Source organism: Nomascus leucogenys, chromosome 3, assembly GCF_006542625.1.
Source record: "Nomascus leucogenys isolate Asia chromosome 3, Asia_NLE_v1, whole genome shotgun sequence".
NCBI classification, from domain to species: domain Eukaryota; kingdom Metazoa; phylum Chordata; class Mammalia; order Primates; family Hylobatidae; genus Nomascus; species Nomascus leucogenys.
The window spans coordinates 111,544,860-111,571,119 of record NC_044383.1 but is presented as its reverse complement, the minus strand read 5'-3'; the positions used below and the strand labels follow the sequence as shown (position 1 = coordinate 111,571,119).

Sequence of the window (26,260 nt, the reverse complement as noted above, 5' to 3'; positions counted from 1 at the left end):
TCCCAAATAGATTGGTTTTATTCATTAAATGAACTTTTTTTTTTTTTTTTTTTGAGACAGTCTCACTTTGTCGCCCAGGCTCTGGAGTCCAGTGGTGCAATCTCAGCTCACTGCAACCTCCACCTCCTGGGTTCAAGCAATTCTCCTGCCTCAGCCTCCCAAGTAGCTGGGGTTACAGGCGCCTGCCACCATGTCCAGCTAATTTTTTGTATTTTTAGTAGAGACAGGGTTTTGCCATGTTGGCCATGCTGGTCTCAAACTCCTGACCTCAGGTGATCCACCCACCTCGGCCTCCCAAAGTGCTGGGATTACAGGTGTGAGCCATAGCGCCCAGGTAAATGAACATCTTTGAGATCCTGATTTGTGATGCTCTACAAACACCTGATGGTGCACACCTCCTTGCCTTTGGACAAGGTGATTCTGTCCCTGAAATGTGTCTCCTTTCTAAATCCACCACCATCACCACGATTTTCTTATCACCATGTCTAGAGGAGGCCATGCTAGGTTCTAGGTGCTGGAGATAAAAGATGGATCAGACACAGTGTCTACCCTTAAGAATCTTTCTGTCTAGTATCACCATCATGATAAAACTGCTTGAGAAATGCTCTATGAAATCAGAGATATACTTCCAAAAAGTGAGAGAATTCTGCCACTTCATGGTTTGTCATTAGGTGGTTCCACTTTCTAAAGTCAAGTCCTACTTTGAAATGACAAGGGCAGTCATCCAAAAGGAAATTTACCTAACATATAAGCTAAGAAAATTGTCTTTTCAATTAGGATGAACCAAAGACACACATATTTCTTGAGATGCACTTTATATGGAATAACATTTCTGCTCAGTATTCCCTTGCAAGCTCTAAAATATGATTCCTTGGCAAGACAGCCACCTCAGATTCACCCAGTATTTACATGACATTACAACATTCTAGCATAGCTCCTCTCCAGTTGAAGTGTTATCCCCACACAGAAGACCCTAATGATTGCCAGAATCTCCACATTTCGATTTTGGAAAATCCAGGAGACCATGTAGGTACTAGAAAATATACAATCCATGGTGTTAACAAAGTTTAAGTCCTGACACAGGTGTGGAACACTGAGCAAGTTATTTAACCTTTCTGTGCTGTTTCCATACCTGTGGAAAGCAGATAATGCATTCTGCAGGCTTCCATGGATTCAAATGATATGGTAGAGATCCTGGCAAAGGGCCTGGCACAAATTAGGTGTTGTGTAAAGAAAGATATTATCATTGTCATATAAATACTTCTTCTACTCGCTCCCTGAAACTCTTGGCCACTCCCGCAACTCCTGTCCTTTCATTGAGAGTGCCCAACTGTCCTGTACTTTTAGTGAAGCAAAGCATTGCCATTTTAGTAGCTGCCCTTTTATTTAACGTTTTTTCCTTGTGTCAATATCTGTTACTTGCAATATTCCCCACTTGTTGCCTTTGTTGATTACCATTCCCCTTTCTTACTTTCTTCTCTTTTCCACCACACGTCTACACTTCTTGGCTTGCATGCTGATGTGGTTTGACTTTTATGACTCTTATAACATTGAAGTGGCTTTATCTTTTCTGGACATCAAACCGAGGAACCACTAAGTGCCAAGTGTCATTTGGGCAAAATCCAAATCATGTTTTGGTTTGATGGTTTTACTGCTGGATACTCTAGATTTATTTTTTGTTAGACATACTTTTAACTCTTTTCCCCCCTTTAATTTTCTGGTTTCTATGCCATCCCAGATGCATAATATCGCTGGAATTTTGGCCTCTAGGATAACTAAGATTTTGCTGCAAAACGTACATCTACTCTTTACTAGTTAGAAATGCACTAGAACAACAATAGCAGTATTTCCTTTGGTTAGAAGAAGAAATATTCCAAATGATTGGAAATTGAATATTTTCAGAAATTTTTCTTAGTTCTTGTTTCATGTAACTCATTCTGCGTATTACTTAACTTTGCTGCTGTTTTTTAGGAGTAACCATATTCCTTTATATAACAGGAAAATGCTACTACTGAGTGTATGCCATTGTTTCATTTCTTTTTCTCTGTTTGGAGAAGGATTACGCCACCAGGTCTAAGACATGTGATGATTCATCACATAGCAGCTGCCAGAGGCAGTGGCAGGCCTCAAAGTCCTCTGTGACATTCACCTGAAACCCTTCCTTATTCCTTATGATGCATGTAGATAAGCAGAGTCAAACCGTAGCTTTGGTCACTCTGAAAAGATAAAAGTTCGAGTCTATCCCATATGATAAAAATGGGGTTGTAGGGTAGCTAAAGCCTGTTGTACGACTATGAAAAACTGTAGTCACTGAAGATGGTGATCCATGGAGAAGTTCCGAAGGCTTACTAAAACACTGGTGTAAGAGATTATGGACTCAGAGAATTAAAACAAAACAAAACAGCAACATTGTCTTTATAGATGCAGAACTTCTCCACTCCATAAGTCAGATGTGTCCAGAGGTGGCTCTAACACATCTGTTAATGGTGATTGGTTTCGAGCCTGAAGGCCAAAGTGTCCTTGCTTAGCTTCAAGTTAACTGGAAGGAAGACATGTCTTTTGTAGAGCAAAGTCTTCACCATCACTCTCAGCCACCAGAGACTTGGTTCACTCTGCTCCTGCTCCTTTGAACAGAAAGCCCTCCGTTGGCTCTTTAGTGAATGCCTGATTTTATGGGGAAAGTAGTGTGCACCCTTTGACTTTTTTTTTTTTTTCTGTGCTGTAATACTTAGCCACAGGCAAGAAAGTGGCAAAATAGAACAAAGCCCAATCTCTTTCCCTTGAACAAACATTCCTTTTGTAATGTTCTTTCGCTCCCAGACTTAATATCCTACATTTATCTTCTTTGAGCTGAATTTCTCTACTATAACCTAGTTACGTAAATGATCAAAGCCATCCTCTAATTCCTCTCATCTTTCCAGTCTCTGTCAGGGGTAAGCTCGAGAGTTTTTCTACACTAATTAAAAGAGGAGATACTATGTGAAACTTATTTGTTTACCTTATAACTCATTCACATAGTTACCATATAACTCATAAACATAGCATCAATTTTTTCCTGATTATAATTCATTGATGATGGAAGGAAAGTAATTTTAAGCATTTTATTTTTAAACATAGAGAGTGTAGTCTCCTAATCGTAGCATTATTGATGTTTTGTGCTGGATAATTCTTTGTTGCAGAAGGTTGTTATGTGCTCTGCAAGAATTTTAACAGCAGCCCTGGCCTCTGCCTCTTATTTGCTCCTCCCCTCCTCTGCCTCTTTTCTGCGACAACTAAAAATGTATTCCAATATTGCCAAATGTCCCTTTTGAGTAAAACAACCTGGGTTGAGAACAACTGATGTAAACCTTTTTTATCAAGGAATATGCAGCAGGCCGATGCAGCACTTCTTCCTTGAATACCTTAAAGGAACAAAACAGAACTTGGATTTTTGGTCAGACTTGATCTCTACTCTTTAGTCATCTCCCAGAATGGACTTATGAATGTTTTCTGACAAAATTTCTCAGATCAATCTATCGCTACCTATTTTCTTGCCCAATTCTTCATATAAATAAGTTTACAAAATCCATTTCAGGCATGTAATCTCATTGAATTTCCACAACATTAAGAATTGGGTACTAATAGCCACTGGGGAGCACCAAGTGCCACAAAAAGAAAGATTGGAAGGAGACAGGCTCGAGTTTCAGTGCTTGCACCGTTTCCTGGCTCTAAAAACTGAGGCCAATTCTTTAGCTTTGGTGCACCGCAGTTTCCCCATCTGGAATGTGGAATCATTAATACCTTGGAGTGATAATGAGAGAATAAAACAAGATGAGATATGTAACAGTGCTTCACACTAACAGAGGCTCAATCAGTTGCACCTTTGAGTCCAGAGTTTTGTGTACTACATCACAGATGCATAGCAGCTTTCTCAATAGTGGCAGATTTTGCCCCTGTTCTGGCCACAGACCACTTTAATAATCTTCTAAACAAAAAAATTTTCATAAGCAACACAATTTGTAGACAATTTCAGGGTATCCACAGGTTCCCCTGAAATGTATATTGGATCCAAGTAAAGAATCCCTCTAACAAGAGCCTTCTAATTTCAAACATCTTTCCTTCCAATTGACTCAAGTACATTGTGCCAAATCTCCTTCCTTGCTCACTGCTTTAAAATGGAACCACCTTCTGTGGAAATAAATTGATTCCTATTTCCTCTAACCTAATGCTAGAGGAAGATGCTTGACCAACACATCATTGAAATATGTCTTTGGTTTTGTGAAATAGAAACAGGCTTGCCAATTTCCCTTCTTCAGCAGAAAAGGGGAAGAAGGGTATTTGGTAAAAAGGGATTCAGGACATCCAATATGATTATCCACTGTATTAGTTTCCTATTACTATTTTAACTTACCATAAACTTAGCACAAACTTATTATCTTACAGTTCTGGAGGTCAAAATGGGCTGCATTAAGCTAAAATCGAGGGGCAGGCCACACTGCATTCCCTCCGGGAAGCTCTAGGGGAGAATGTAATTTTCCTGTCTTTTTCAGCTTTTAGAGTCTGCCTGCATTCCTTGGCTCATGGCCCCTTCCATCTTCAAAGCCAGCAATGGCCAGTTGAGTCTTTGTCCCATCACATCCCTTTGGCATTCACTCTTCTCCTTCCCTTTTCCATCTTTAAGAACCCTTGAGATTACATCTCACTCATTGGGATAATCCAGGATAATCTCCCTATTTTAAGTTCAGCTGATTAGCAAAGTTAATTCCATTTGCTACCATTCTTGTTTGCCATGTAATATAGAAATATTTACAAGCTCTGGAAAAATTAGATATCCTTAAGAGGCTACTATTCTACCTTCTAGAGTCAAACATCTTGGTGTCCTTAATGATATAGTAGGAATAAACCTTGTTACGAACCCTGATGAACATCTGCAGTTTACAAAAGCAAGAAGTTGGCACTATATTTTGAGTTTTCACAGTAACAATTTATTTTTAGATAGTAATGTCCCCTCCAAAAATCCATATCATCTTTAAATAGTGTCCCTCAAAAACTATTTATACTCAATTCATAATTTTTCAGCAACTTGACGTCTTCCAACTTCTGATCACTTAGGAAACTGGAGAAATTCTTTACAGCTCACTACACAAAGTTAAGATAACTCACATGTATTTTGCAAAGTTGCAAATACAGACAGAAATACCCATGGAAACTAAATCCAGCCTGCATGAATCAGGAGGAGCTCAAAGGAAATCAATGCAGTGTTGGCAAAAGAAGACAAGGCTGCTCGGAAGGAACCATAAGGGTTACGCTGCACATTCCCCAGCTAGCTTGCAGTCCCATTGCTTCATGGCACCAATCTCTTGAAAGCCCCTTATTACATCCTTCTGCAAATCCAACATCCTCATCTTCCTTATTCTCCTGGATCTCTTTGGTCATTTGCTTTCTGGTTCCTCCAGTGGACTGTCTGACTTTGCCTCTGATTCTTGATCCTTCTTTTTAATCCTTGATCCTTCCATTTTTTAATTTTTAATTTTTTAGAGACAGGTTCTGTTTTCCAAGCTGGAGTGATCATAACTCACTGCAGTTTCAAACTTCTGGGCTCAAGTGATCCTCCCATCTAAGCCTCCCAAGTAGCTGGGATAAAGGCACAAACCACACCTGGCTTGATATTTCCTTTATTTAGCACCACTTACCATCATAAAAATGGCTTCCAGGTCATTATCCTAACCACGTTTAATACAAGCCCCAATGTCCTTGGCATTTATTTGGTTCTTAGTCATATTTAATCTTGTTGCTGAACCAGTCTTCAAAAAAACTATTTCATGCCTTCTTTCTCCTTGTGTTAGTCCATTCTTGCATTACTATAAAGAACTACTTGAGACTAGATAATTTATAAAGAAAAGATATTTCATTGGCTGTACAGGAAGCATGGCTGCAGAAACTTAAAATCATGGTAGAAGGTGAAGGGGAAGCAGGCATCGTCTTCACCTGGCGGAGCAGAAGAGAAAGAGAACAAAGGGGGGAAGTGCTACACACCATTAACTAGATCCCATGAGAACTCACTCACTATCACAAGAACCGCAAGGGGGAAGTCTGCCACCATGATCCAATCACCTCCCACCAGGCCCCTCCTCCAACTTTGAGGATTACAATTTGACATGATATTTGGGTGGGGTCACAGAGCCAAACTATATCACTCCTTAAACCTCAAATGCCTCCTCCTCTATTCACAAACATTCTAGCCTCCTTTCTTCCCAGAGGCCTAGCAAGATTGCACTCCACAGGCCCCCTTTGAAGTTAGATGTGGCAGTGTTACTTATTTCGCCAACGATACGTAGACGAAAGGTCATATATCACTTCCAGAGGCAGGCTTTAAGAGCCAGAGTGCCATTTTTCTTTTTTCCAATTTTGGCAAAAGAGAGCAAAGAAAGCCTCCTAGCTCCCTGAGTAAGGTTAGAGCAAGCAGCATCCTCTAGCTGATCTACCATAGACGCTTAGCATGAGAGAGAAATAAACCTTTGATTTGTTATTATAACATCCCAGCCTATACTTTGCTTCCTAATTTGGTGAGAAAATAGAAGCAATCAGAAGAGAACTTCTACAACCTCCCATGACCACATCTGTAACTGATTAGTCACCCTATACTCTGTCCTCCTCCAATATTTGAATGAATTCTCCATATTCCTATCTAAAGCCCATCTTTTATCTTGTACACCAGATGGGAAGTATTTTTCCTTACTCAAGGCCGACATTCAAATATTTCTCTTCTTTGTCTCTTATGTAATCAATGTTTCCTTTTCTACTAGATCCCCTTCGTCAGTAAATAAACATGCATAATATCTCCTGTTTTTAAACAATCTCGCCACTAGTTAACAGCACCCCAACCCCATCTCCAATGTGTTGTATGTAATACTTGCTCCTATTCTCTTCAGAATTATCTCACTAGGTTCTGCTTGTCCCACTACACTGAAAACTGCTTTTGTCAGGGTAACCAATAATATCGAATTTACTAAGTCTGGAAGTCAAATCTTGGTCCTTATCTGACATAACATTGACTTGGTTGACCATATTCCTTCCTTCTTGAAATATTTTTGTACATGGCTTCCAAGGCACAACTATCCTACCTACTAATCCTCTTCCTACCTCACTGGCTGTTCCCTCTTGATCTCACAAAGTCTAAATGTTGGGGTTCAGGCCTTGGGTGTCTTTTCTTCTTCATTCACACCCTCTTGCCAGGTGACCTCACCCAGTTTCATGGTTTTACACTGTCAACTGAAGAATAACGAGGTTCATACATTTAGAAAGGAGAGCTTTATTTTTCAAAAAGAGTACTGAGTGTCGAGTATGTGCCAAGCAAGGTGTCTGCCACTGAGGGAGCAATGCCCAAGCAGCGGACACCAAGGCCAGGAAGGCAAAGGCTGGACAGAAGGGCCTGAGAAAACCGTGAGAATATGGAGGAGGGGGAGGAGGAATAAGAACAGGAGAGGAGGAAGAGGAGGGGGAGAGAGGAGAGAGGAAGAGGAACAGGAGGAGGAGGAAGAGGGAGAGGAGAAAGCGGAAGTGGGGAGGAAGAAGAGGAGGAGGAGGGAGTTGGAAGGGGAGGAGGAAGAGGGGCAGAAGGAAGAAGAAGAGGGGGAGGAGAAAGAGAAAGAAGTGTAAGAAGAGGGGGAAGAAAGACAGGGGAAGGGGAGGAGGAGGAGGAGGAGGACGGGGAGGAGCTTCGCCGCGGCCTGCTCCGCCCAGCCGGGGTCGGTGGCCACATGGCTTCGGTCTCTTCTGCGACCTTCTCGGGCCACGGGGCTCGGTCCCTACTGCAGTTCCTGCGGCTGGTAGGGCAGCTCAAGGTGAGCCGGCACTAGGCCGGGAGGCCGCGGCCGAGCAGGCGGGACTGTGGGGCGGCGGAGCTTCCGGCCTCCCCGCTCGGCCTGCGGTTTTTCCCCTTCCTGCGCCGCGTCCGCCACGCCGAATTCGGGAAAGGCCCCAGTCCTGCGGATGCGGCCGCGCGTCGCTGAAGGTGGACGAGGAAGAAGCCGGCGGGGCAGGCTGGCCAGCTGGGGCGGCACGGAGTCTGAGCCTAGAGCCCGGCGCCGCGGGGTCCACCCTGCAGCTGCGCCGGTTCCCGGAGAGCAGCCGGCCTGGCCCTGCCTGCACTGAGCTTTTCCGGGGCTCACGACCCCAGAACTGCGTGTGTGTGTGTGTGTGTGTGTGTGTGTGTGTGTGTGTGTGTAGGGCGGGGCTGCTCCTGAACACGGGTGGGAAGAACGGAATCTGTCGGCTCTGCAGATTTTAAGTGGAGCGTTTTATATCTGTCTCACAGTTACTTCCAGAAACAACTTTTCTCCCCGCCATCCCCCAAACAGGATTTAATGTAATACACACGAGTTTCATCATGTGCGTCTTCCCCGTCTCTCTCCCAAGTTCAAAGTAAATTATCCGTTTCATGCCACTCTGACTACTATTTGTAACATTCCTTAAAGATGTAGAATTCTGAGGAAGAAATGCAGTTTCACAAGATGAAGTTATGATGTGAATAAAAGGAAGAGTCAAGGCTGGTGGTAGCATCAAGCAATTAGAAGTGCCCTTATCCCTTGTGCCTCAGAATTTGGAAGGCTATCACTCGTTCACGTTAAGAGCCTTCAATACAGTGTTTTCTGCTTGTGTAGGATTATTTGAAGGCAAAAAGCCCCAAGTCTTGTAGTTAGGAAAAATGCAGTTTTGTTTTTGTTTAAAGGACTTGCATATGTTCCATAATTATACATCAGTAACAGAGTAATTTGACGAATGGACTTTGTGACTTATCTCTGTCTTCTCCGCCTTTCATTCTCTGAGCTCTCTTGTTCATTTGATTCCAGATGTCTATCATTTTAGCTAGTTTAGCAAAACATTTTGTAATAGGTTCTGAAATTATGACCCGGCTTCTGTGTGATATATCCTGGACATCTCTTGAAGAGCATAGCAGATAGTTAATATTTGTTCTTTAAAACTTCTTTTTCTTCTTCATATTTATCAGAGAGTCCCACGGACTGGCTGGGTATACAGAAATGTCCAGAGGCCGGAGAGTGTGTCAGATCACATGTACCGGATGGCAGTTATGGCTATGGTGATCAAAGATGACCGTCTTAACAAAGACCGGTAAGCTGAGCTGGACTTCGATGCTCGTGAGAGATTCTGGTCTATGGGTGTGCACCCGTTTTTACCACTGAGACCTGTGTCAAATCCTTGTAGGTTAGTTTATAGGTCAAGAAAAATTATTTGAAGCAAATCATACAAATTTAGGATGTGGGTTGTGTTGCCTCAGTTGTTGTAAACTGTAATCTGGGGTTTCTGTTGGCAAGTGATAGAGCCTGCCTAGGGTATCAGAGGAAACTTAAGTGTGATATTGGGGCCTTGAAGGTGAGTGTGTTATGTCTAACATTCTAGCAATGTATTAGTACACTGTGTGCTTTCTAGTGCCTTTTATGGATAGTAGCATCCATTCGTGAGGCTTCTTTTTGGAGTTGTATGTGCAAGACATAGCTGAGAAAGAGGTATCCTCTCCCCCTTCATTTAATTGACGAGTGTTAAAATGCTTTTTGAGCACAGAACAAAAGTTTACTAGCATATAAGAGAGTAAATAAATCCCAAGTGAATTACGCAGGCCCAAAATAGCTTCTATAAGAAGTGAAACGTAAGTTATGGTCGAAAATGTTAAGTATTGTAAGAGTAGGGGAGATCACCTGTTCTTGGTTGATCTTAATGGAGGAGGTACAATCTGAGTTGAGATCTAAAGGGTTAAGGTAGCCAGAGAGGTCGGAGAAGGCACTGCATGCAGAGAGACGGGCAGATAAACCAAAGCCCTGAGTGTAGGAAAGTAAAGGAGTATTTTGCAAATGAGAAATAAATCAACTTGACTGCAGCAAAGGGTTCATTTGGGAAGCCTGAGGAGTCCTCTGTTACTCAGCAGATGATGTGGAACTGAGGAGGTTTTTGGCAAATAGTACAAGGTGAAAGTGAAGTCCAGTAGAGATGCAATTTGGAGTAGTCTGGGATTTGAACTGGACCAGAAAGAGACTAGAGGCAGGGAAATCTCAGAGGACACTGTTGGGCCTTGTACTGCCTTGGTAGTGTGGGGGGCCTAAAACATACTGGCCCTATGGGGCATTTATCTCATTACTTGACTTCCTTTTTTGATGATGATTATGACCACTATTCCTTAACCACTAATAATCATAACCACTTATTGAATGATTCACATGTGTCAGGAACATGAAAGTTGTCAAATGTAATTTTGTTTTGTTTTGTTTTTTTGAGACAGAGTCTCACTCTCTCGCCCAGGCTGGAGTGCAGTGGTGCAATGTCAGCCAGCTGCAACCTCCACCTCCCAGATTCAAATGATTCTCCTGCCTCAGCCTCCTGAGTAGCTGGTATTACAGGTGTGTGCCACCACACCCAGCTAATTTTTGTATTTTTGGTAGAGATGGGGTTTCACCATGTTGCTAGGCTGGTCTCGAACTCCTGACCTCAGGTGATCCGCCCGCCTCGGTCTCCCAAAGTGCTGGTGTGACAGGCGTGAGCCACTGCACCTGGCCTATTTATCAGCCTTTTAAAGTGAGATTTCAGAGACAAACCATTTAAGAAAAAAAATTCATGCCAACAATTTCCCCTATACTCACATGTGTTTTATTGAATGTGAACTAATAGTTTTGATCAGAACTGTTGTAGGCTGGCAGAATATAACTACTTTAGAAAATACTGCATTAAAATACTCTGTGACGGTGGAGAAAAATATATATATTATATAACTTTGGAAGAGTATAGAGAAGGAACTTGTAGTAAATATAATTCTGTGTAATTATTCAACATTTCTTGCCTGATCAGATGTGTACGCCTAGCCCTGGTTCATGATATGGCAGAATGCATCGTTGGGGACATAGCACCAGCAGATAACATCCCCAAAGAAGAAAAACATAGGCGAGAAGAGGTCAGTGTTGGCTATTGACTCTGCAAAAAACCACCAGAAAAACCTGTTGCTGAAGCAAAGCTAAGTTTATGAGACCTGTTGCAGTTAGGGAGAATACCGCCTTGATAGTCTTAGTAGTGTCTTAGGAAGGGGAAGGTCAGCGGAGGATATTTTTAGAGATTCAGGGCCTGGGCTGGAGAATGTTAAGATGGATCTTACAAGTTAGGCAACTAGCTGGGATTGCACAGTTTAGGACATAATAGATTTAGATTGGTAAACATATGAAGGAAGGTCGTAATGAGTTTTGAAGAGTAAACTGTTACTGTTGACTCTGTTTTAGGGGGTTTACAGCCTTATCTTCTAGAAGCAGGGATTTCCTGGAGTAAGCAGCAGATTGGATTTTGCTTGTTGTGTTAGTCTGTTCTTTTGTAGCTTTTATAAAGAAATACCTGAGGCTAGGTAATTTTTATTTTTATTTATTTTTGTTAATTTCACCGTTTATTTTGGATACGGGGTACATGTGCAGATTTGTTACATGGGAATATTAAGTGATGCTGAGGTTTGGAGTACAGATCCTGTCACCCTGATAGTAAGCCAATAGGTAGTTTTTTTAACTCCCCTCTCCCTCCACCCTCTAGTAGTCCACAGTATCTATTTTTTCCCTTGGTTATGTGTATGTGTGCTTAATGCTTAGCTTCCACTTATAAGTGAGAACATCTAGTATTTGGTTTTCTGTTCCTGTGTTAATTTGCTTATGATTATGGCCTCCAGTTCCATCCATGGTGCTGCAAAGGACATGATTTCATTCTTTTTCATGGCTACATAGTATTCCATGGTGTATATGTACCACATTTTCTTTAACCAGTCTACCAGTGATGGGCACCTAGGTTGACTCCATGTCTTTGCTGTTGTTAATAGTGCAGCAGTAAAGATATGATTGCATGTGTCTTTTGGGTAGACTGATTTATTTTCTTTTGGGTATATACTCAGTAATGGGATTGATGGATTGAATGGTAGCTGTAAGTTCTTTGAGAAATCTCTAGACTGCTTTGCATAGTGGCTGTACTAATTTACATTCATACCAACAGTGTATAATCATTCCCTTTTCCCCACAGCGTCACCAGCTGTGGAGAAAAAAAAGTCTTTTTTTGACTTTTTAATAATAGGGTAATTTATAAAGAAAAGAGGTTTAATTGGCTCATAGTTCTGCAGGTTGTACAGGAGCCATAGCGCAGGCATCTGCTCCTGTTGAGGGCCTCGGGAAGCTTCTAATCATGGTGGGAGGCAAAGGGGGAACAGGTGTATCACATGGCAAGAGCGAGAGCAAGAGAGAGAGGGTGGGGAAGTGTCACACTCTTTGAAACAACAATATCTCATTTGAACTGATTGATTAAGAACTCACTCATTACAAAGGGGATGGCGTTAAACCATTCATGAGGGATCCATCCCCATGATCCAATACCTCCTTCTAGGCCCCACATCTAACACTGGAGGTCACATTTCAGCATGAGATTTGGAGGGGACAAACATCCAAACCCTATCACTTGTCTCAGCCTTGTTTAACACAGTAAGAGGGGTTTATGTCTGCTCCCAGCTTTGTTTAACACCGGGACAGAAAATTATGTTGGTTTCAGTTCTCGTTAATATGTAGATGTAGATAGTATAACTTTCATTAGAATAATGGAAATAGCTGGAATTTAAATGAATTTGTAGGAATTCTCCATGCTAAATAAGCTCTTTGGAGAGAAGTTCTATAAATCACAAACTGAATCATTATTATAATTATTATTTAGTAAATTTTAAGTTACTCCTTTAACTTAGGGGTTGAAGGTAAAGAAAAATCAAATATTTGTATTACAAAGAAATGAATAACATCAATAATGTATTAAATTAACATCAATTTGGACTCTAAACCCAAAGCCCAGGGCAAACGAGGAAGATGTGTTTGAAGCAGAAGGTGGAAAATGAAGGAAGCCTTTTTTGAATGCTGAGTGGTTGGTTTTCAATTCAAGAATTATTGCTAGCTACTTTTATTAGAGGCCTAAGAGATTGGTCCTAAATTGCTGAGTAGTAGGAGTTTTTATTGAGATGGTTTAACAGGGCAACTGGGCTTAAATATCTATTCTCAGAGCTGGGGAGACTGGAGCTTGTAGGGAAAAGAAAGAGAGATCAGACTGTTACTGTGTCTTTGTAGAAAAGGAAGACATAAGAAACTCCATTTTGATCTGTGCACCTGTAGACTAACGGGCTCAGTAGCCAGCAGGATTTTTGCCCTCCAAAGGTAAGAAGAGCCACAAGGAACGAAAGTCCCACTTTAAGAGTTCCAACCTACCCAAAAGTATAGGCACAAGGGGAATAGTATAAGGAATGTGTTCTTCCTGCCAAAGTTCAGGTCCAAGATGCAGGCTGACCAAGACAGGAAAAGGGGAGGAGTCTCAGGAAATGTTTCTCTATATGAATCTGCACTGCCATGAATAAAGAACTGTTCTGTTGACTGGCAGAATTAATATAAAAAGAAACCAATTAGTTCGAGATTCTTAGTTGCAGAAAGGAATTAGCAGCTGAACCAGGGGATGGTGAGTAATGAAGTATAACACAGAGGGAAAGGAAGGGAAAAAATCCCTCAATTATACAGCTCATTGTAGGATAGTTTTATTCAAGGGCAAGTCTGGACATTGTGGACGAGAAATCATATTCTAAAGTACCAGTGAGTCATTGAAGACCTTAAAGTGAAGAGAAGGCAAGGAGAAATGGGGCCCAGAGGAAAAAGACAGACTTCCCTCTGGAAGCACACAGTGAATTTGAGATTCACTCCACAGAGGAGCAAGTCAAAACCTGGAGAACAACCAGTCAGTGTGAACCATCTCCAACAACTGGAAGTGAGGAAGACCTACAACTGTCTCTACAAGAGCTGAGTCCTGGCTGGTGACACCCCATGGACAGGCACAGAGGGGACCTGAGCAATCAGAGACGATACTGCTGCCTTCCAGGATGCTATGTCCTGGCTTTGTTGAAAAACCTTTCTAGCCTCATTAAACCTCCTGACTGCTGCCCACTCCTGCTGATTCACAGGGGAATAAATGTCATAAGCAGAAGGCAATGGGGAAACATCTTAAAGAACCACAAGTTCTTGGACGAGAAACCAAAGGCTTGGAGAGCACTGATGTTCTATTGCCTCTTCCTGCTGCTGGTCAGGATTTGGGAAGAGAGAAGAAAATCAGGGAGGTGAACAATTCTTTATGCAGATGGTGTTTATGAACAAGATTTGGATGTCTGAACCATGCATTAAGATAATTAAATGAGGATTTCTCGGCTCTGAGTGGAATTTGCCTAATGAGAACCAGGAAACCTCATTTGCCCTTGCTGGCTGCATCAGTGAGCCTCTAAACTAAAGTAGGAGGGAGAAAAAATACAGTGGTTCCTCACTATCTATGGGGTATTGGTTCCAGGACCCTCACAGATAACCAAATCTGCAGATGCTTAAGATAAAATGGTGTCATATTTGTATATCACCTGCACATATCCTCCCATATACTTTGTCATCTCTGTATTACTTATGATACCTAATACAATGCAAATGCTATGTAAATAGTTGATAACACTGTATTATTTTTTATTTGTATCATTTTTTTCAATTTTTTTTTTATCTATTGTTGGTTGAATCCATTAATGCAAAAGCCATAGATATGGAGGACCAACTGTACTTGATAAACCTGGAAGGCTGATTGTTTTGGAGAAAAGTAGGTATTAAGATGAAAGAGAGAATGAGGGCATAGAGGAAACAAATTTAGAAAGGGGCCAAAAGCAATACTTGTAGTCTGGCCTCATTCCTAAACTTATTAACATAGACTTGATATTATAATGAAGGTTGATAAATGATGTCTGATAAGGATCACTGTGATCTAGTGAGGTGGAACTTGAAGCTGGAATATAGCAGTGGCAGGTCATATTCCTTTGCAAAGGGAAAACCTTATTGAAACAGAAAGCAGAGTCGTGGTATGCCTGTGTCTGGGAGAGTTAAAGTTGCTAAAGAACTGGGAGATTAAGAGAATGGAACTTTATCACAGAGTAAGCATGACAAGAAGGAGAAAATGAAAAACACAGCAAACATTTATAGAGTGCTTATTATGTGGCAGATTTATAAAGTGCTTATTATGTGTCAATAATAAGCACTTTATATGTGTATTAACTGCTTAATCCCTATGATCCTCTTAGGTAGGTACCATTATTTAACCCCATTGTGTAGATGAGAAACCTGAAGGACAAAGAGGTCAAATGACTTGATCAGGGTTCCACAGCTAGTATTAATAAATGGCGAGCCGGGTTGAAACCCAGTCTGGATCTGGTCTTCAGTTGACTACTACACTCTTCAGCCTCATCAGTGTCTGAATGACGAATAATACCTTCCAGATACTTGTCACAAAACTGACACAAAGTATTTGCTGAAAGCTTCATTAAACTCAGAACTTTAAGCAGATTTTTGACATATTTTGCTAACAGAGGAAGAGGCTAGGGAAGCTGTCACTCTAAATCTATGTCTAAACAACAAGGTGAAACTCAGTATAGAAGTGGAAGTGTCAGGGCTCATCACTTGCCAGGAGGGGAAGGGCTGGCATACTCAGCTGTGTACCCTGGACCTCAGCCATGTTGATTTCAGAGGGTTCAATTAAAAAGGTAGGCATGATTCTGGCATATGCTGCCAAACAAAGAATATTAACTCTCTACAAGGTTTCAAAAATGCAGTTCTGATTGTGTGATAACAAATATCAATCAGCCTAGATTCAGAAAATCATAGTTCAGTTTCAGGAAGAGAGCAACAACATATTTGCTGTTTTGTTTTTTAAAGAATATGGTGATTTTGAACAACAGGAAACCTATTAATAACTTAGTAATTGGATGTGATCACCAAAAAGCCAATTCAGTCTTACACTGCACTTAAAGGAATATAATATCTAGCATGAGGAAGGTGATGATTCCATTTTCTTCCACCTTGGTCAGATACTGTATTCGGTTCTAGGTGTGTCATTTTAAAGAGAATAAAATAGTCTCTTGTCAGAGCAGGACTTTCATATTTGCATTCTAAAGTTGAGATGTTCATATACCTGTATGTACATATGATTTAGTTCATTCTTTTCAACTGGAAGTAATTGGCAAACTTGTGTTTCTGGAATAGTGTAGAGAAAAGCAATCTATAAAGACGCAGTTAATTTGTGAAAATATAAAGTATTTTCTCAGGTATTCTTGCTGAAGTTTATGAAAAAGAAACAAGGGAGAATGCATGTACAACATATGCTAAATTTCTTCCTACTAAGGGTAGTGTGATGCTACCACTCTGTAACTGAACAAGCCATTCAAGTTGGCAATGTTATTTATAAGAGTGGATTGTTGACATTGGCAAATGTGGTTTGCTCTGGAAGTGGTTGTATTCTGTAACATTTTTTTCCTCCCAGTAATAAATAAATATACACACAAATGTCCAATTTTGTTTTCACAGCTTTCCCGCTACTCACTATTTTATTTTATGTAAGACCTTTATATTGCCAAAAATGGTTTTGATAGCCATATTCCGTTCAAAGAGCCTAACCTCTATGGTTAGAAGAACTGAGGCTGATTAAAAGGTATGGAATGCAGGTGGTGAAGGAATTTGAAGCCTTTTGAGAGTACTGGAGTAATTCAGAAATAAAGGAAGGATACTGGAGTAACTCATAAATAAAGGAGAAGACTGGAGGATAAGGGTAGCTCCTGGGATCTTTGGGACTAGAAAGTACAGAAAGCCTAGAAGTACAGGACACCCTCTACTCTCTTATTTCGTACCTGCTTTTCATTAGGTTTTGGCTAACTCTCACATTTCTCCTTGTGGTGGGGAATATGGCTTCTCTCCTAGCCTCTGCTTGACAAATGCAGATGGCCCCTGAATGGCCTGGTTTGAATTATAAGGTTATCTCTTGGTCCAGACACTGTGGCCACACATAGTCCAGCCCAGCAGGGTCACTGTCCACCTGTTTGACATTGTGTTTGTGGGTGAGAAAGGAAAGCAGGAGGGATGGGTTAGGTGTGGTAGAACTACAGGGAAAGTTTTCAGCTTGATATAAGAAAATAATTTCTGCCAGTACTGTCTAAAGCCATGCGGGCAGCCTCTTGAGGTACTAGGCTCCCTACCAATGCACACATTTTTGGAAAGGGGATAGAAGTGTTCCATGATGCTGTTGAAGGGTTTAGATACTACATGGATGGTTTAGCTAATTGCCGTTTAATATCCCTTTTCAGTGAGTCTGTGAGCCTACAAAATTCTATCATGTAACTTCCTTTATGTTAATGGCATTAATTGCTCATTTGTGTTGTACTTTACATCTTGCAATAAAAACATATTAACAATAGAAAATGAATATACAAAAAATCTCTTTGAGCTTTGCAATTCAGTATTCCTTTCCCATTCTCTCCACTCAAGTTTGTTTTGAACTCTCGTATGCTTATGATTGAAATGTATGTGGGTATGTTGTGATTTATCCACAGATGTAAAATCCTTGAACACCTCTGATATTTTTGTAATTGTCTCATGACCTCCTTATTGTCCTTTTCTATGTCTGTTGTGGTGTAGACCACAAAATAGGTGCTAAGCGAAGCCCATATGAATGATTACACTTATTTATTTAAGGTATACAACTGCCTGCCTTCCTTACAAGCTATAAATATTGTCCAGTATAGGCCAATTTACTCTGCTGCCCCTGTGAGAGTTGTTTGTAAGAATCCGAACCTATTTGTCTTTTGCAGAGTAGTTGTTAACTTTGATAAATGTCAATATAATTAAAGTAATGGTTTGATATTTCAGGAAGCTATGAAGCAGATAACCCAGCTCCTACCAGAGGACCTCAGAAAGGAGCTCTATGAACTTTGGGAAGTAAGTATATATGGTGCTTACTGTTTTTAATTTGTATCTGAATTTATATGGCTCCCTGATGTTGTACTTGACTTAGATGATCTTAACAAGCAGTCCCTAACTTATTACTGTCTGGTTTGTGTCTGTTTCTCACTTCCTAGCTGCTGCAGAAATTTCTCCTGATGGATACAAATTTTGTATCTCTCCAAGTTCCCCATTTCCCTCGCCACCCCAACTCCTGGCACTTGACTCACAGCCCTGGAGTTCTTGCTGCTTTGCCCACACCCACCCATGTTTGGTCCTTGAAAAGAACATGGACTTGGGGATAGTTCAGAGCTGGGATTGAATCCCACCTCTCCACTTTGAGGTTCTGTGACCTCGGCACACTTCCCTGCTGAGTCTGTTGCTCATCTGTGAGACCCCGGAGGGTCGTTAGGGTTGGATGAGGTCAAGGTGAAGTGCCACAAAGATGCCTGGCATGGAATAGGGCTCCACCAGTGCTCACTCCCTTCCCAGTGCTGCTGACAGCGAAGGGAGGTTAGGCTGGAAGGAAAGGGCAGGTTCAGCTGTTTTTTTCCCATTGCTTCCCACTTCTACTGTTGTCTTTCACTTGCGAAGGGAAAAAACAATTCCCCTTTCCAATTACAGTTTCTCTCTTCCAGCCAGTCCACAACGGCCCTTCCTTGCGTGAGCCCTAAGCCTCCCCTTATTCATGGATAGCCTTCCCTCCCACTCTCACTTTTCACATTTTCTTCAAAGTCCATATTCATCCTCCTCTCTGAGAGCTTGATCTTCCACCTTCCCTTTCTACACACTCAGGCCCCTTACTGCTTTGCCTCTGCCAAAGCTGGCAGAGTTTCCTGTCTTACTGCCTCATGTGCTGGGTCAGGTTGTCCCTTGTCTTAGGAGTGAGAGGGGAAGTGCCCAGGGTTGAAACCCCGCACAACTCCTTCTCCTAGAAATGCCACGTAATGCTCAGATTCTGTATGGCACTGTCATTTTCTGTCGTTTGGGTTGATGGTGGGATGAAATAGCCATTTTAAGGCATTCAGCTGTGGTGTAGAGACCAGAGCCTTGCAGCCAGAGAGACTGAGTTTGGATTCCAGCTCCTGTTTACACACCCATGTGTGAGTTACTTGACTCTATTTAACCACATTTTCTCCTCTAGAAAATGAGAATCATACAGGTTCCCACACCCTTATCCCCAGTTATGAAATTCAAAAACCTCAGAGGACCAGTTTTTAGGAAATTTGACCTGACCTGAACTCATTAGGCAGCAAATCTTACCTGAACCAACGTGAGGCTATTTAGAGTCCTCATCCATCTCTTTTGGTGTGGAAATAGGTATGCTTTGATGCAAAAATCTTCATCCGGCAACTGAGTGCTGTCCCAGACCTCACTAGAGGCATGACTTAGTGTACACCATATGTACCATATTATTTTTCTAAAATAAGAAAATGCTGAAAGCTGAAAGCTCTGGCCCCAGGGTTTAAGATGAGAGATTGTAGGCCTTTAATACCTATCTCGTTGAATAATCATGAAAATTAAACCTGGCAAAGTATGTGTAGTATCTAGCTTGGAGCCTGGCTCAGACAATACTTGTTACTACTAGGTATAGCAGGGTTTCTTTAGAAAAGTGCGCCTCATCTCAAAGTATATACTTTCAAATGAACTTTCAGAACACTCCTTATATGTTGGGAAATAATGGAGTGGAGTTAGGTTGCATCTCATTCATAAAAGAAGAAACAATAATACCTCATGTATTGTCGCCTAAGGGGGAAACACTCTAGTATTAATAATTTGAAAAACTTCTAAAATAATTTGTACCTTTGTGCCTAATTATTGTAAACATGGTGGCAGTTATCTATTAAATTATTTTCTTAGCCATCAGTAACTGGCGAAAAACTTTACTGCAAAATTTACTATAGTATCTTCCAAAGAGAAATGCTACAAAAGCTATTTAGAACGGCTTTGAATTTGAACAAATATAAAACACAGAGAATTAAAACACTTGATAACCCCTAAACAGGTAACAATTTTACTATCTTATAAATGTCATTGGTTGAATTAATGAAGCCTGATAAAGATTTCTCTCCAAAAGCAAAAGGAGGATTCTTCCTTGCCTCTTTCTAGCTTTTGGTTATTGCAGTCCTTGGTTCGCAGACACATCACTCCAGTCTCTTCCCTATAGTCACATGGTATTGGCCCTTTGTCAGAACCCATGTCCAAATTCCCCTCTATTGAATAAGGTCCACTCTCATCCAGTAAGACCACGTCTTAACTTGATCACTTCTGTCGAGACCCTATTTCCAAATAAGGTCACATTCACAGGTCACATTTATAGGTTGTAGGTGGACATAAATTTTTCAACATAGTATTCAACACAGTACAAGTTTCTATAATAATTTATGCATTTTATACTTCATGTCTAATGTTAGTATATAAGCTTCAGACTTCCAAGGTTCAAATAGTGGCTCCCCTGTTTACTAGCTGTGAGATCTTGAGCAATTTACTTAATCTCTCTGTGCCTCAATTTCCTCATCTGTAAAATGGCAATCATTATGGGGTGTAGGAATTAAAGTAATTAATATACATAAAGCAATGAGGATACTGCTGGCACATAGTAAGCTCGGTTTTTCTCTGTCTCCAGTCCATGTATCGTGGTTTTTGGTTTAAGAAAGTAGGGTCATTCTGTACTCATTGAGCTTAGAATAGCATTAGTTACATAGAAAATGACAGTTGATCGGTTTTTGAAATGCTAATTACAACTATTTATCACTTTAAAATATTTCTCAGCCCAGAGGATCACATCTATTTGCAGCCATTAACATCCTTGATTATAATTTATCTTTTATCATAGAAGGTGAAATCACGTTTCACCCAGCCAAGAAAAAACATTTTTATTTTATTTTTCTGAAAGTATCACAGAAAGATGTCTACTCTACCACCTGCATTTTGCCTTAAAGAAATGTCCTTTTGAGCCCCAAGGCATGAGGGGAGCCTTTCCCGCATGTGAAATGCCTAGCACACCCCACCGTCCTTGGATTGTTTCTAACCCCAAGTTTTCTCTCCACATTGTCAGAAGTTCAGTCAATTGGAGATAGTTAGGTTAACAAGTACCCTTTTAAAAATGTCTCCCCCCAATTCATTCTTCAAAGTACAGGTGGGGCTTGATGTAGAGCAGCATAAGGACCCCAGGACCCTGGAGGGAGAGTCACTAGGAGGTCGGAGAGTCACTAGGAGGTCGGAGAGGGGAAGATGCAAAAGATAAACTTCCAAGAGATCAGCACTTCACTCAGGACCAACCTTTTCCCCAGGAAGGAGAAGGAAACATTTAATCTTCCTGTTTTCCTTTCCTCTGCCTATTTAGTCCTCCATTTTCAGGACCTAGGATTTGAATCTCCGTCCTGCTTGGACTCCTTGTCCCTCTGTTGCTTTTTGAAACCCCAATCTGAGTCATTTGGTCATGTGTCCTCTCCTGTCCTACCAGAAGGCTGCAAAACACTGATTCAGAGACTCTGTGCCGTGGGGACTGGGGTCACAGCCGCCCTGGCCACCAGCCTCTGCAGAGGCTCAGGTCTGCCAGCAGCCCATCAGTGGGCCTCAGGTCACCTCCCTGCCTCTCTGCCCCACATCAGCTGTTCAGCCCTCTTCACTTCTCCCCTGATTTTATAGCAAGTATTCTTGCCTCTTCCTTCTTTGAGAACATAGACGCTGTCAGATAGGAAGTTTTCCAGCTTTTTAGAAGCCTTGTGAATATGTTCACTGACGCTATTTCGGAATAGTTTTCCCTGAATGCCACATTTCCCTACTTCTCTTCACAACTAAACAGGTGAGGAGTTAGCTGCACTCCCCGACTCTGCTTCCTCACAGCCACCATGCTGTGACTGACAGGCCCACCAGGCACTGCACTTGCTAAGGTCACAGCCGGCCTTCGTGTGGGTGTGGCTGGATCCCGCAACCCTGCTCTGCCTGTGTGCTGCCTGACGCTGTGGCGGCATGAGGTGTTGCCACTCCCCTGCTGAAAACCTCATCCCTCAGGTCGTGACATCGCCCTCTCCTGGTTTTCTCTGTGCCTTTCTGGCTGTTTCTTTTTTCAAATGTTCCCCTCCTTCAACCTACATCCTCAGAACCTGTGTCTTCCTCTAGGGGCCATGTCCTTGGCCTTCTTTTCTCTCCACACGCCTCCTGTGCTTCAGCAATCATGTGCTGATTGCTCCATACATTCTCCTGAAAAACCTTCCTTCTAAGCCCCAGACACATAAATCCAGCAGACTCCTGAGCAGTTCCGCCTAATCGTCCACAGGAACCTCAACTCAACAGCCTCATGCCTGTGCCTGTTCTCTTCTGCCATTTTTATTATTATTATTATTATTTTTTTTTTTTTATTTTTTTTTTTTTTTTTTTTTTTATACTTTAGGGTTTTAGGGTACATGTGCACAATGTGCAGGTTTGTTACATATGTATCCATGTGCCATGTTGATTTCCTGCACCCATTAACTCGTCATTTAGCATTAGGTGTATCTCCTAATGCTGTCCCTCCCCCTCCCCCACCCCACAACAGTCCCGGAGTGTGATGTTCACCTTCCTGTGTCCATGAGTTCTCATTGTTCAATTCCCACCTATGAGTGAGAACATGCGGTGTTTGGTTTTTTGTCCTTGCGATAGTTTACTGAGAATGATGTTTTCCAGTTTCATCCATGTCCCTACAAAGGACACGAACTCATCATTTTTTATGGCTGCATAGTATTCCATGGTGTATATGTGCCACATTTTCTTAATCCAGTCTATCGTTGTTGGACATTTGGGTTGGTTCCAACTCTTTGCTATTGTGAATAGTGCCGCAATAAACATACGTGTGCATGTGTCTTTATAGCAGCATGATTTATAGTCCTTTGGGTATATACCCAGTAATGGGATGGCTGGGTCAAATGGTATTTCTAGTTCGAGATCCCTGAGGAATCGCCACACTGACTTCCACAATGGTTGAACTAGTTTACAGTCCCACCAACAGTGTAAAAGTGTTCCTATTTCTCCACATCCTCTCCAGCACCTGTTGTTTCCTGATTTTTTAATGATGGCCATTCTAACTGGTGTGAGATGGTATCTCACTGTGGTTTTGATTTGCATTTCTCTGATGGCCAGTGATGATGAGCATTTCTTCATGTGTTTTCTGGCTGCATAAATGTCTTCTTTTGAGAAGTGTCTGTTCATGTCCTCTGCCCACTTTTTGATGGGGTTGTTTGTTTTTTTCTTGTAAATTTGTTTGAGTTCATTATAGATTCTGGATATTAGCCCTTTGTCAGATGAGTAGGTTGCAAAAATTTTCTCCCATTCTGTAGGTTGCCTGTTAATTCTGATGATAGTTTCTTTTGCTGTGCAGAAGCTCTTTAGTTTAATGAGATCCCATTTGTCAATTTTGGCTTTTGTTGCCATTGCTTTTGGTGTTTTAGACATGAAGTCCTTGCCCACGCCTATGTCCTGAATGGTATTGCCTAGGTTTTCTTGTAGGATTTTAATGGTTTTAGGTCTAACATATAAGTCTTTAATCCATCTTGAATTAATTTTTGTATAAGGTGTAAGGAAGGGATCCAGTTGCAGCTTTCTACATATGGCTAGCCAGTTTTCCCAGCACCATTTATTAAATAGGGAATCCTTTCCCCATTTCTTGTTTTTGTCAGGTTTGTCAAAGATCAGATAGTTGTAGCTATGCGGCATCATTTCTGAGGGCTCTGTTCTGTTCCATTGATCTATGTCTCTGTTGTGGTACCAGTACCATGCTGTTTTGGTTACTGTAGCCTTGTAGTATAGTTTAAAGTCAGGTAGCGTGATGCCTCCAGCTTTGTTCTTTTGGCTTAGGATTGACTTGGCGATGCGGGCTCTTTTTTGGTTCCATATGAACTTTAAAGTAGTTTTTTCCAATTCTGTGAAGAAAGTCATTGGTAGCTTGATGGGGATGGCATTGAATCTATAAATTACCTTGGGCAGTATGGCCATTTTCACGATATTGATTCTTCCAACCCATGAGCATGGAATGTTCTTCCATTTGTTTGTATCCTCTTTTATTTCATTGAGCAGTGGTTTGTAGTTCTCCTTGAAGAGGTCCTTCACATCGCTTGTAAGTTGGATTCCTAGGTATTTTATTCTCTTTGAAGCAATTGTGAATGGGAGTTCACTCATGATTTGGCTCTCTGTTTGTCTGTTATTGGTGTACAAGAATGCTTGTGATTTTTGTACATTAATTTTGTATCCTGAGACTTTGCTGAAGTTGCTAATCAGCTTAAGGAGATTTTGGGCTGAGACAATGGGGTTTTCTAGATATACAATCATGTCATCTGCAAACAGGGACAATTTGACTTCCTCTTTTCCTAATTGAATACCCTTTATTTCCTTCTCCTGCCTGATTGCTCTGGCCAGAACTTCCAGCACTATGTTGAACAGGAGCGGTGAGAGAGGGCATCCCTGTCTTGTGCCAGTTTTCAGAGGGAATGCTTCCAGTTTTTGCCCATTCAGTATGATATTGGCTGTGGGTTTGTCGTAGATAGCTCTTATTATTTTGAGATACGTCCCATCAATACCTAATTTATTGAGAGTTTTTAGCATGAAGGGTTGTTGAATTTTGTCAAAGGCCTTTTCTGCATCTATTGAGATAATCATGTGGTTTTTGTCTTTGGTTCTGTTTATATGTTGGATTACATTTATTGATTTGCGTATGTTGAACCAGCCTTGCATCCCAGGGATGAAGCCCACTTGATCATGGTGGATAAGCTTTTTGATGTGCTGCTGGATTCGGTTTGCCAGTATTTTATTGAGGATTTTTGCATCAATGTTCATCAAGGATATTGGTCTGAAATTCTCTTTTTTGGTTATGTCTCTGCCAGGTTTTGGTATCAGGACGATGCTGGCTTCATAAAATGTGTTAGGGAGGATTCCCTCTTTTTCTATCGATTGGAATAGTTTCAGAAGGAATGGTACCAGTTCCTCCTTGTACCTCTGGTAGAATTCAGCTGTGAATCCATCAGGTCCTGGACTCTTTTTGGTTGGTAAGCTATTGATTATTGCCACAATTTCAGAACCTGTTATTGGTCTATTCAGAGAATCAATTTCTTCCTGGTTTAGTCTTGGGAGGGTGTATTTGTCGAGGAATTTATCCATTTCTTCTAGATTTTCTAGTTTATTTGCGTAGAGGTGTTTGTAGTATTCTCTGATGGTAGATTGTATTTCTGTGGGATCGGTGGTGATATCCCCTTTTTCGTTTTTTATTGCATCTATTTGATTCTTCTCTCTTTTCTTCTTTATTAGTCTTGCTAGCGGTCCATCAATTTTGTTGATCTTTTCAAAAAACCAGCTCCTGGATTCATTAATTTTTTGAAGGGTTTTTTGTGTCTCTATTTCCTTCAGTTCTGCTCTGATTTTAGTTATTTCTAGCCTTCTGCTAGCTTTTGAATGTGTTTGCTCTTGCTTTTCTAGTTCTTTTAATTGTGATGTTAGGGAGTCAATTTTGGATCTTTCCTGCTTTCTCTTGTGGGCATTTAGTGCTATAAATTTCCCTCTACACACTGCTTTGAATGTGTCCCAGAGATTCTGGTATGTTGTGTCTTTGTTCTCATTGGTTTCAAAGAACATCTTTATTTCTGCCTTCATTTCATTATGTACCCAATAGTCATTCAGGAGCAGGTTGTTCAGTTTCCATGTAGTAGAGCGGTTTTGAGTGAGTTTCTTAATCCTGAGTTCTAGTTTGATTGCACTGTGGTCTGAGAGACAGTTTGTTATAATTTCTGTTCTTTTACATTTGCTGAGGAGAGCTTTACTTCCTACTATGTGGTCAATTTTGGAATAGGTGTGGTGTGGTGCTGAAAAAAATGTATATTCTGTTGACTTGGGGTGGAGAGTTCTGTAGATGTCTATTAGGTCCACTTTATGTAGAGCTGAGTTCAATTCCTGGATATCCTTGTTAACTTTCTGTCTCGTTGATCTGTCTAATGCTGACAGTGGGGTGTTAAAATCTCCCATTATTATTGTGTGGGAGTTTAAGTCCCTTAGTAGGTCACTCAGGACTTGCTTTATGAATCTGGGTGCTCCTGTGTTGGGTGCATATATATTTAGGATAGTTAGCTCTTCTTGATGAATTGATCCCTTTACCATTATGTAATGGCCTTCTTTGTCTCTTTTGATCTTTGTTGGTTTAAAGTCTATTTTATCAGAGACTAGGATTGCAACCCCTGCCTTTTTTTGTTTTCCAGTTGCTTGATAGATCTTCCTCCATCCCTTTATTTTGAGTCTATGTGTGTCTCTGCATGTGAGATGGGTTTCCTGAATACAGCACACTGATGGGTCCTGACTCCTTATCCAGTTTGCCAGTCTGTGTCTTTTGAATGGAGCATTTAGCCCATTTACATTTAACGTTAATATTGTTATGTGTGAATCTGATCCTGTCATTATGATGTTAGTTGGTTATTTTGCTC

The 26,260-nt window shown here is 41.1% G+C and overlaps 1 protein-coding gene across 8 annotated transcripts in view; it reads left to right on the top strand.

Annotated features, from left to right (window-relative positions):
• The first annotated feature begins 7,538 nt into the window (after positions 1-7,538).
• Positions 7,539-26,260, top strand: part of HDDC2 (HD domain containing 2) — an 82,748-nt gene continuing 64,026 nt past the window's right edge. For all 8 annotated transcript variants that reach the window (XR_004029347.1, XR_004029348.1, XR_004029349.1 and 5 more), the window contains exons 1-4: positions 7,539-7,823; positions 8,990-9,111; positions 10,837-10,939; positions 17,748-17,816. Coding sequence is in view for 4 of the 8 variants with exons in the window: in XM_030809634.1 (XP_030665494.1) it covers positions 7,740-7,823; positions 8,990-9,111; positions 10,837-10,939; positions 17,748-17,816 (378 nt within the window). In the remaining 4 variants the exon portion in view is untranslated. The remainder of the gene's footprint in view (positions 7,824-8,989; positions 9,112-10,836; positions 10,940-17,747; positions 17,817-26,260) is intronic.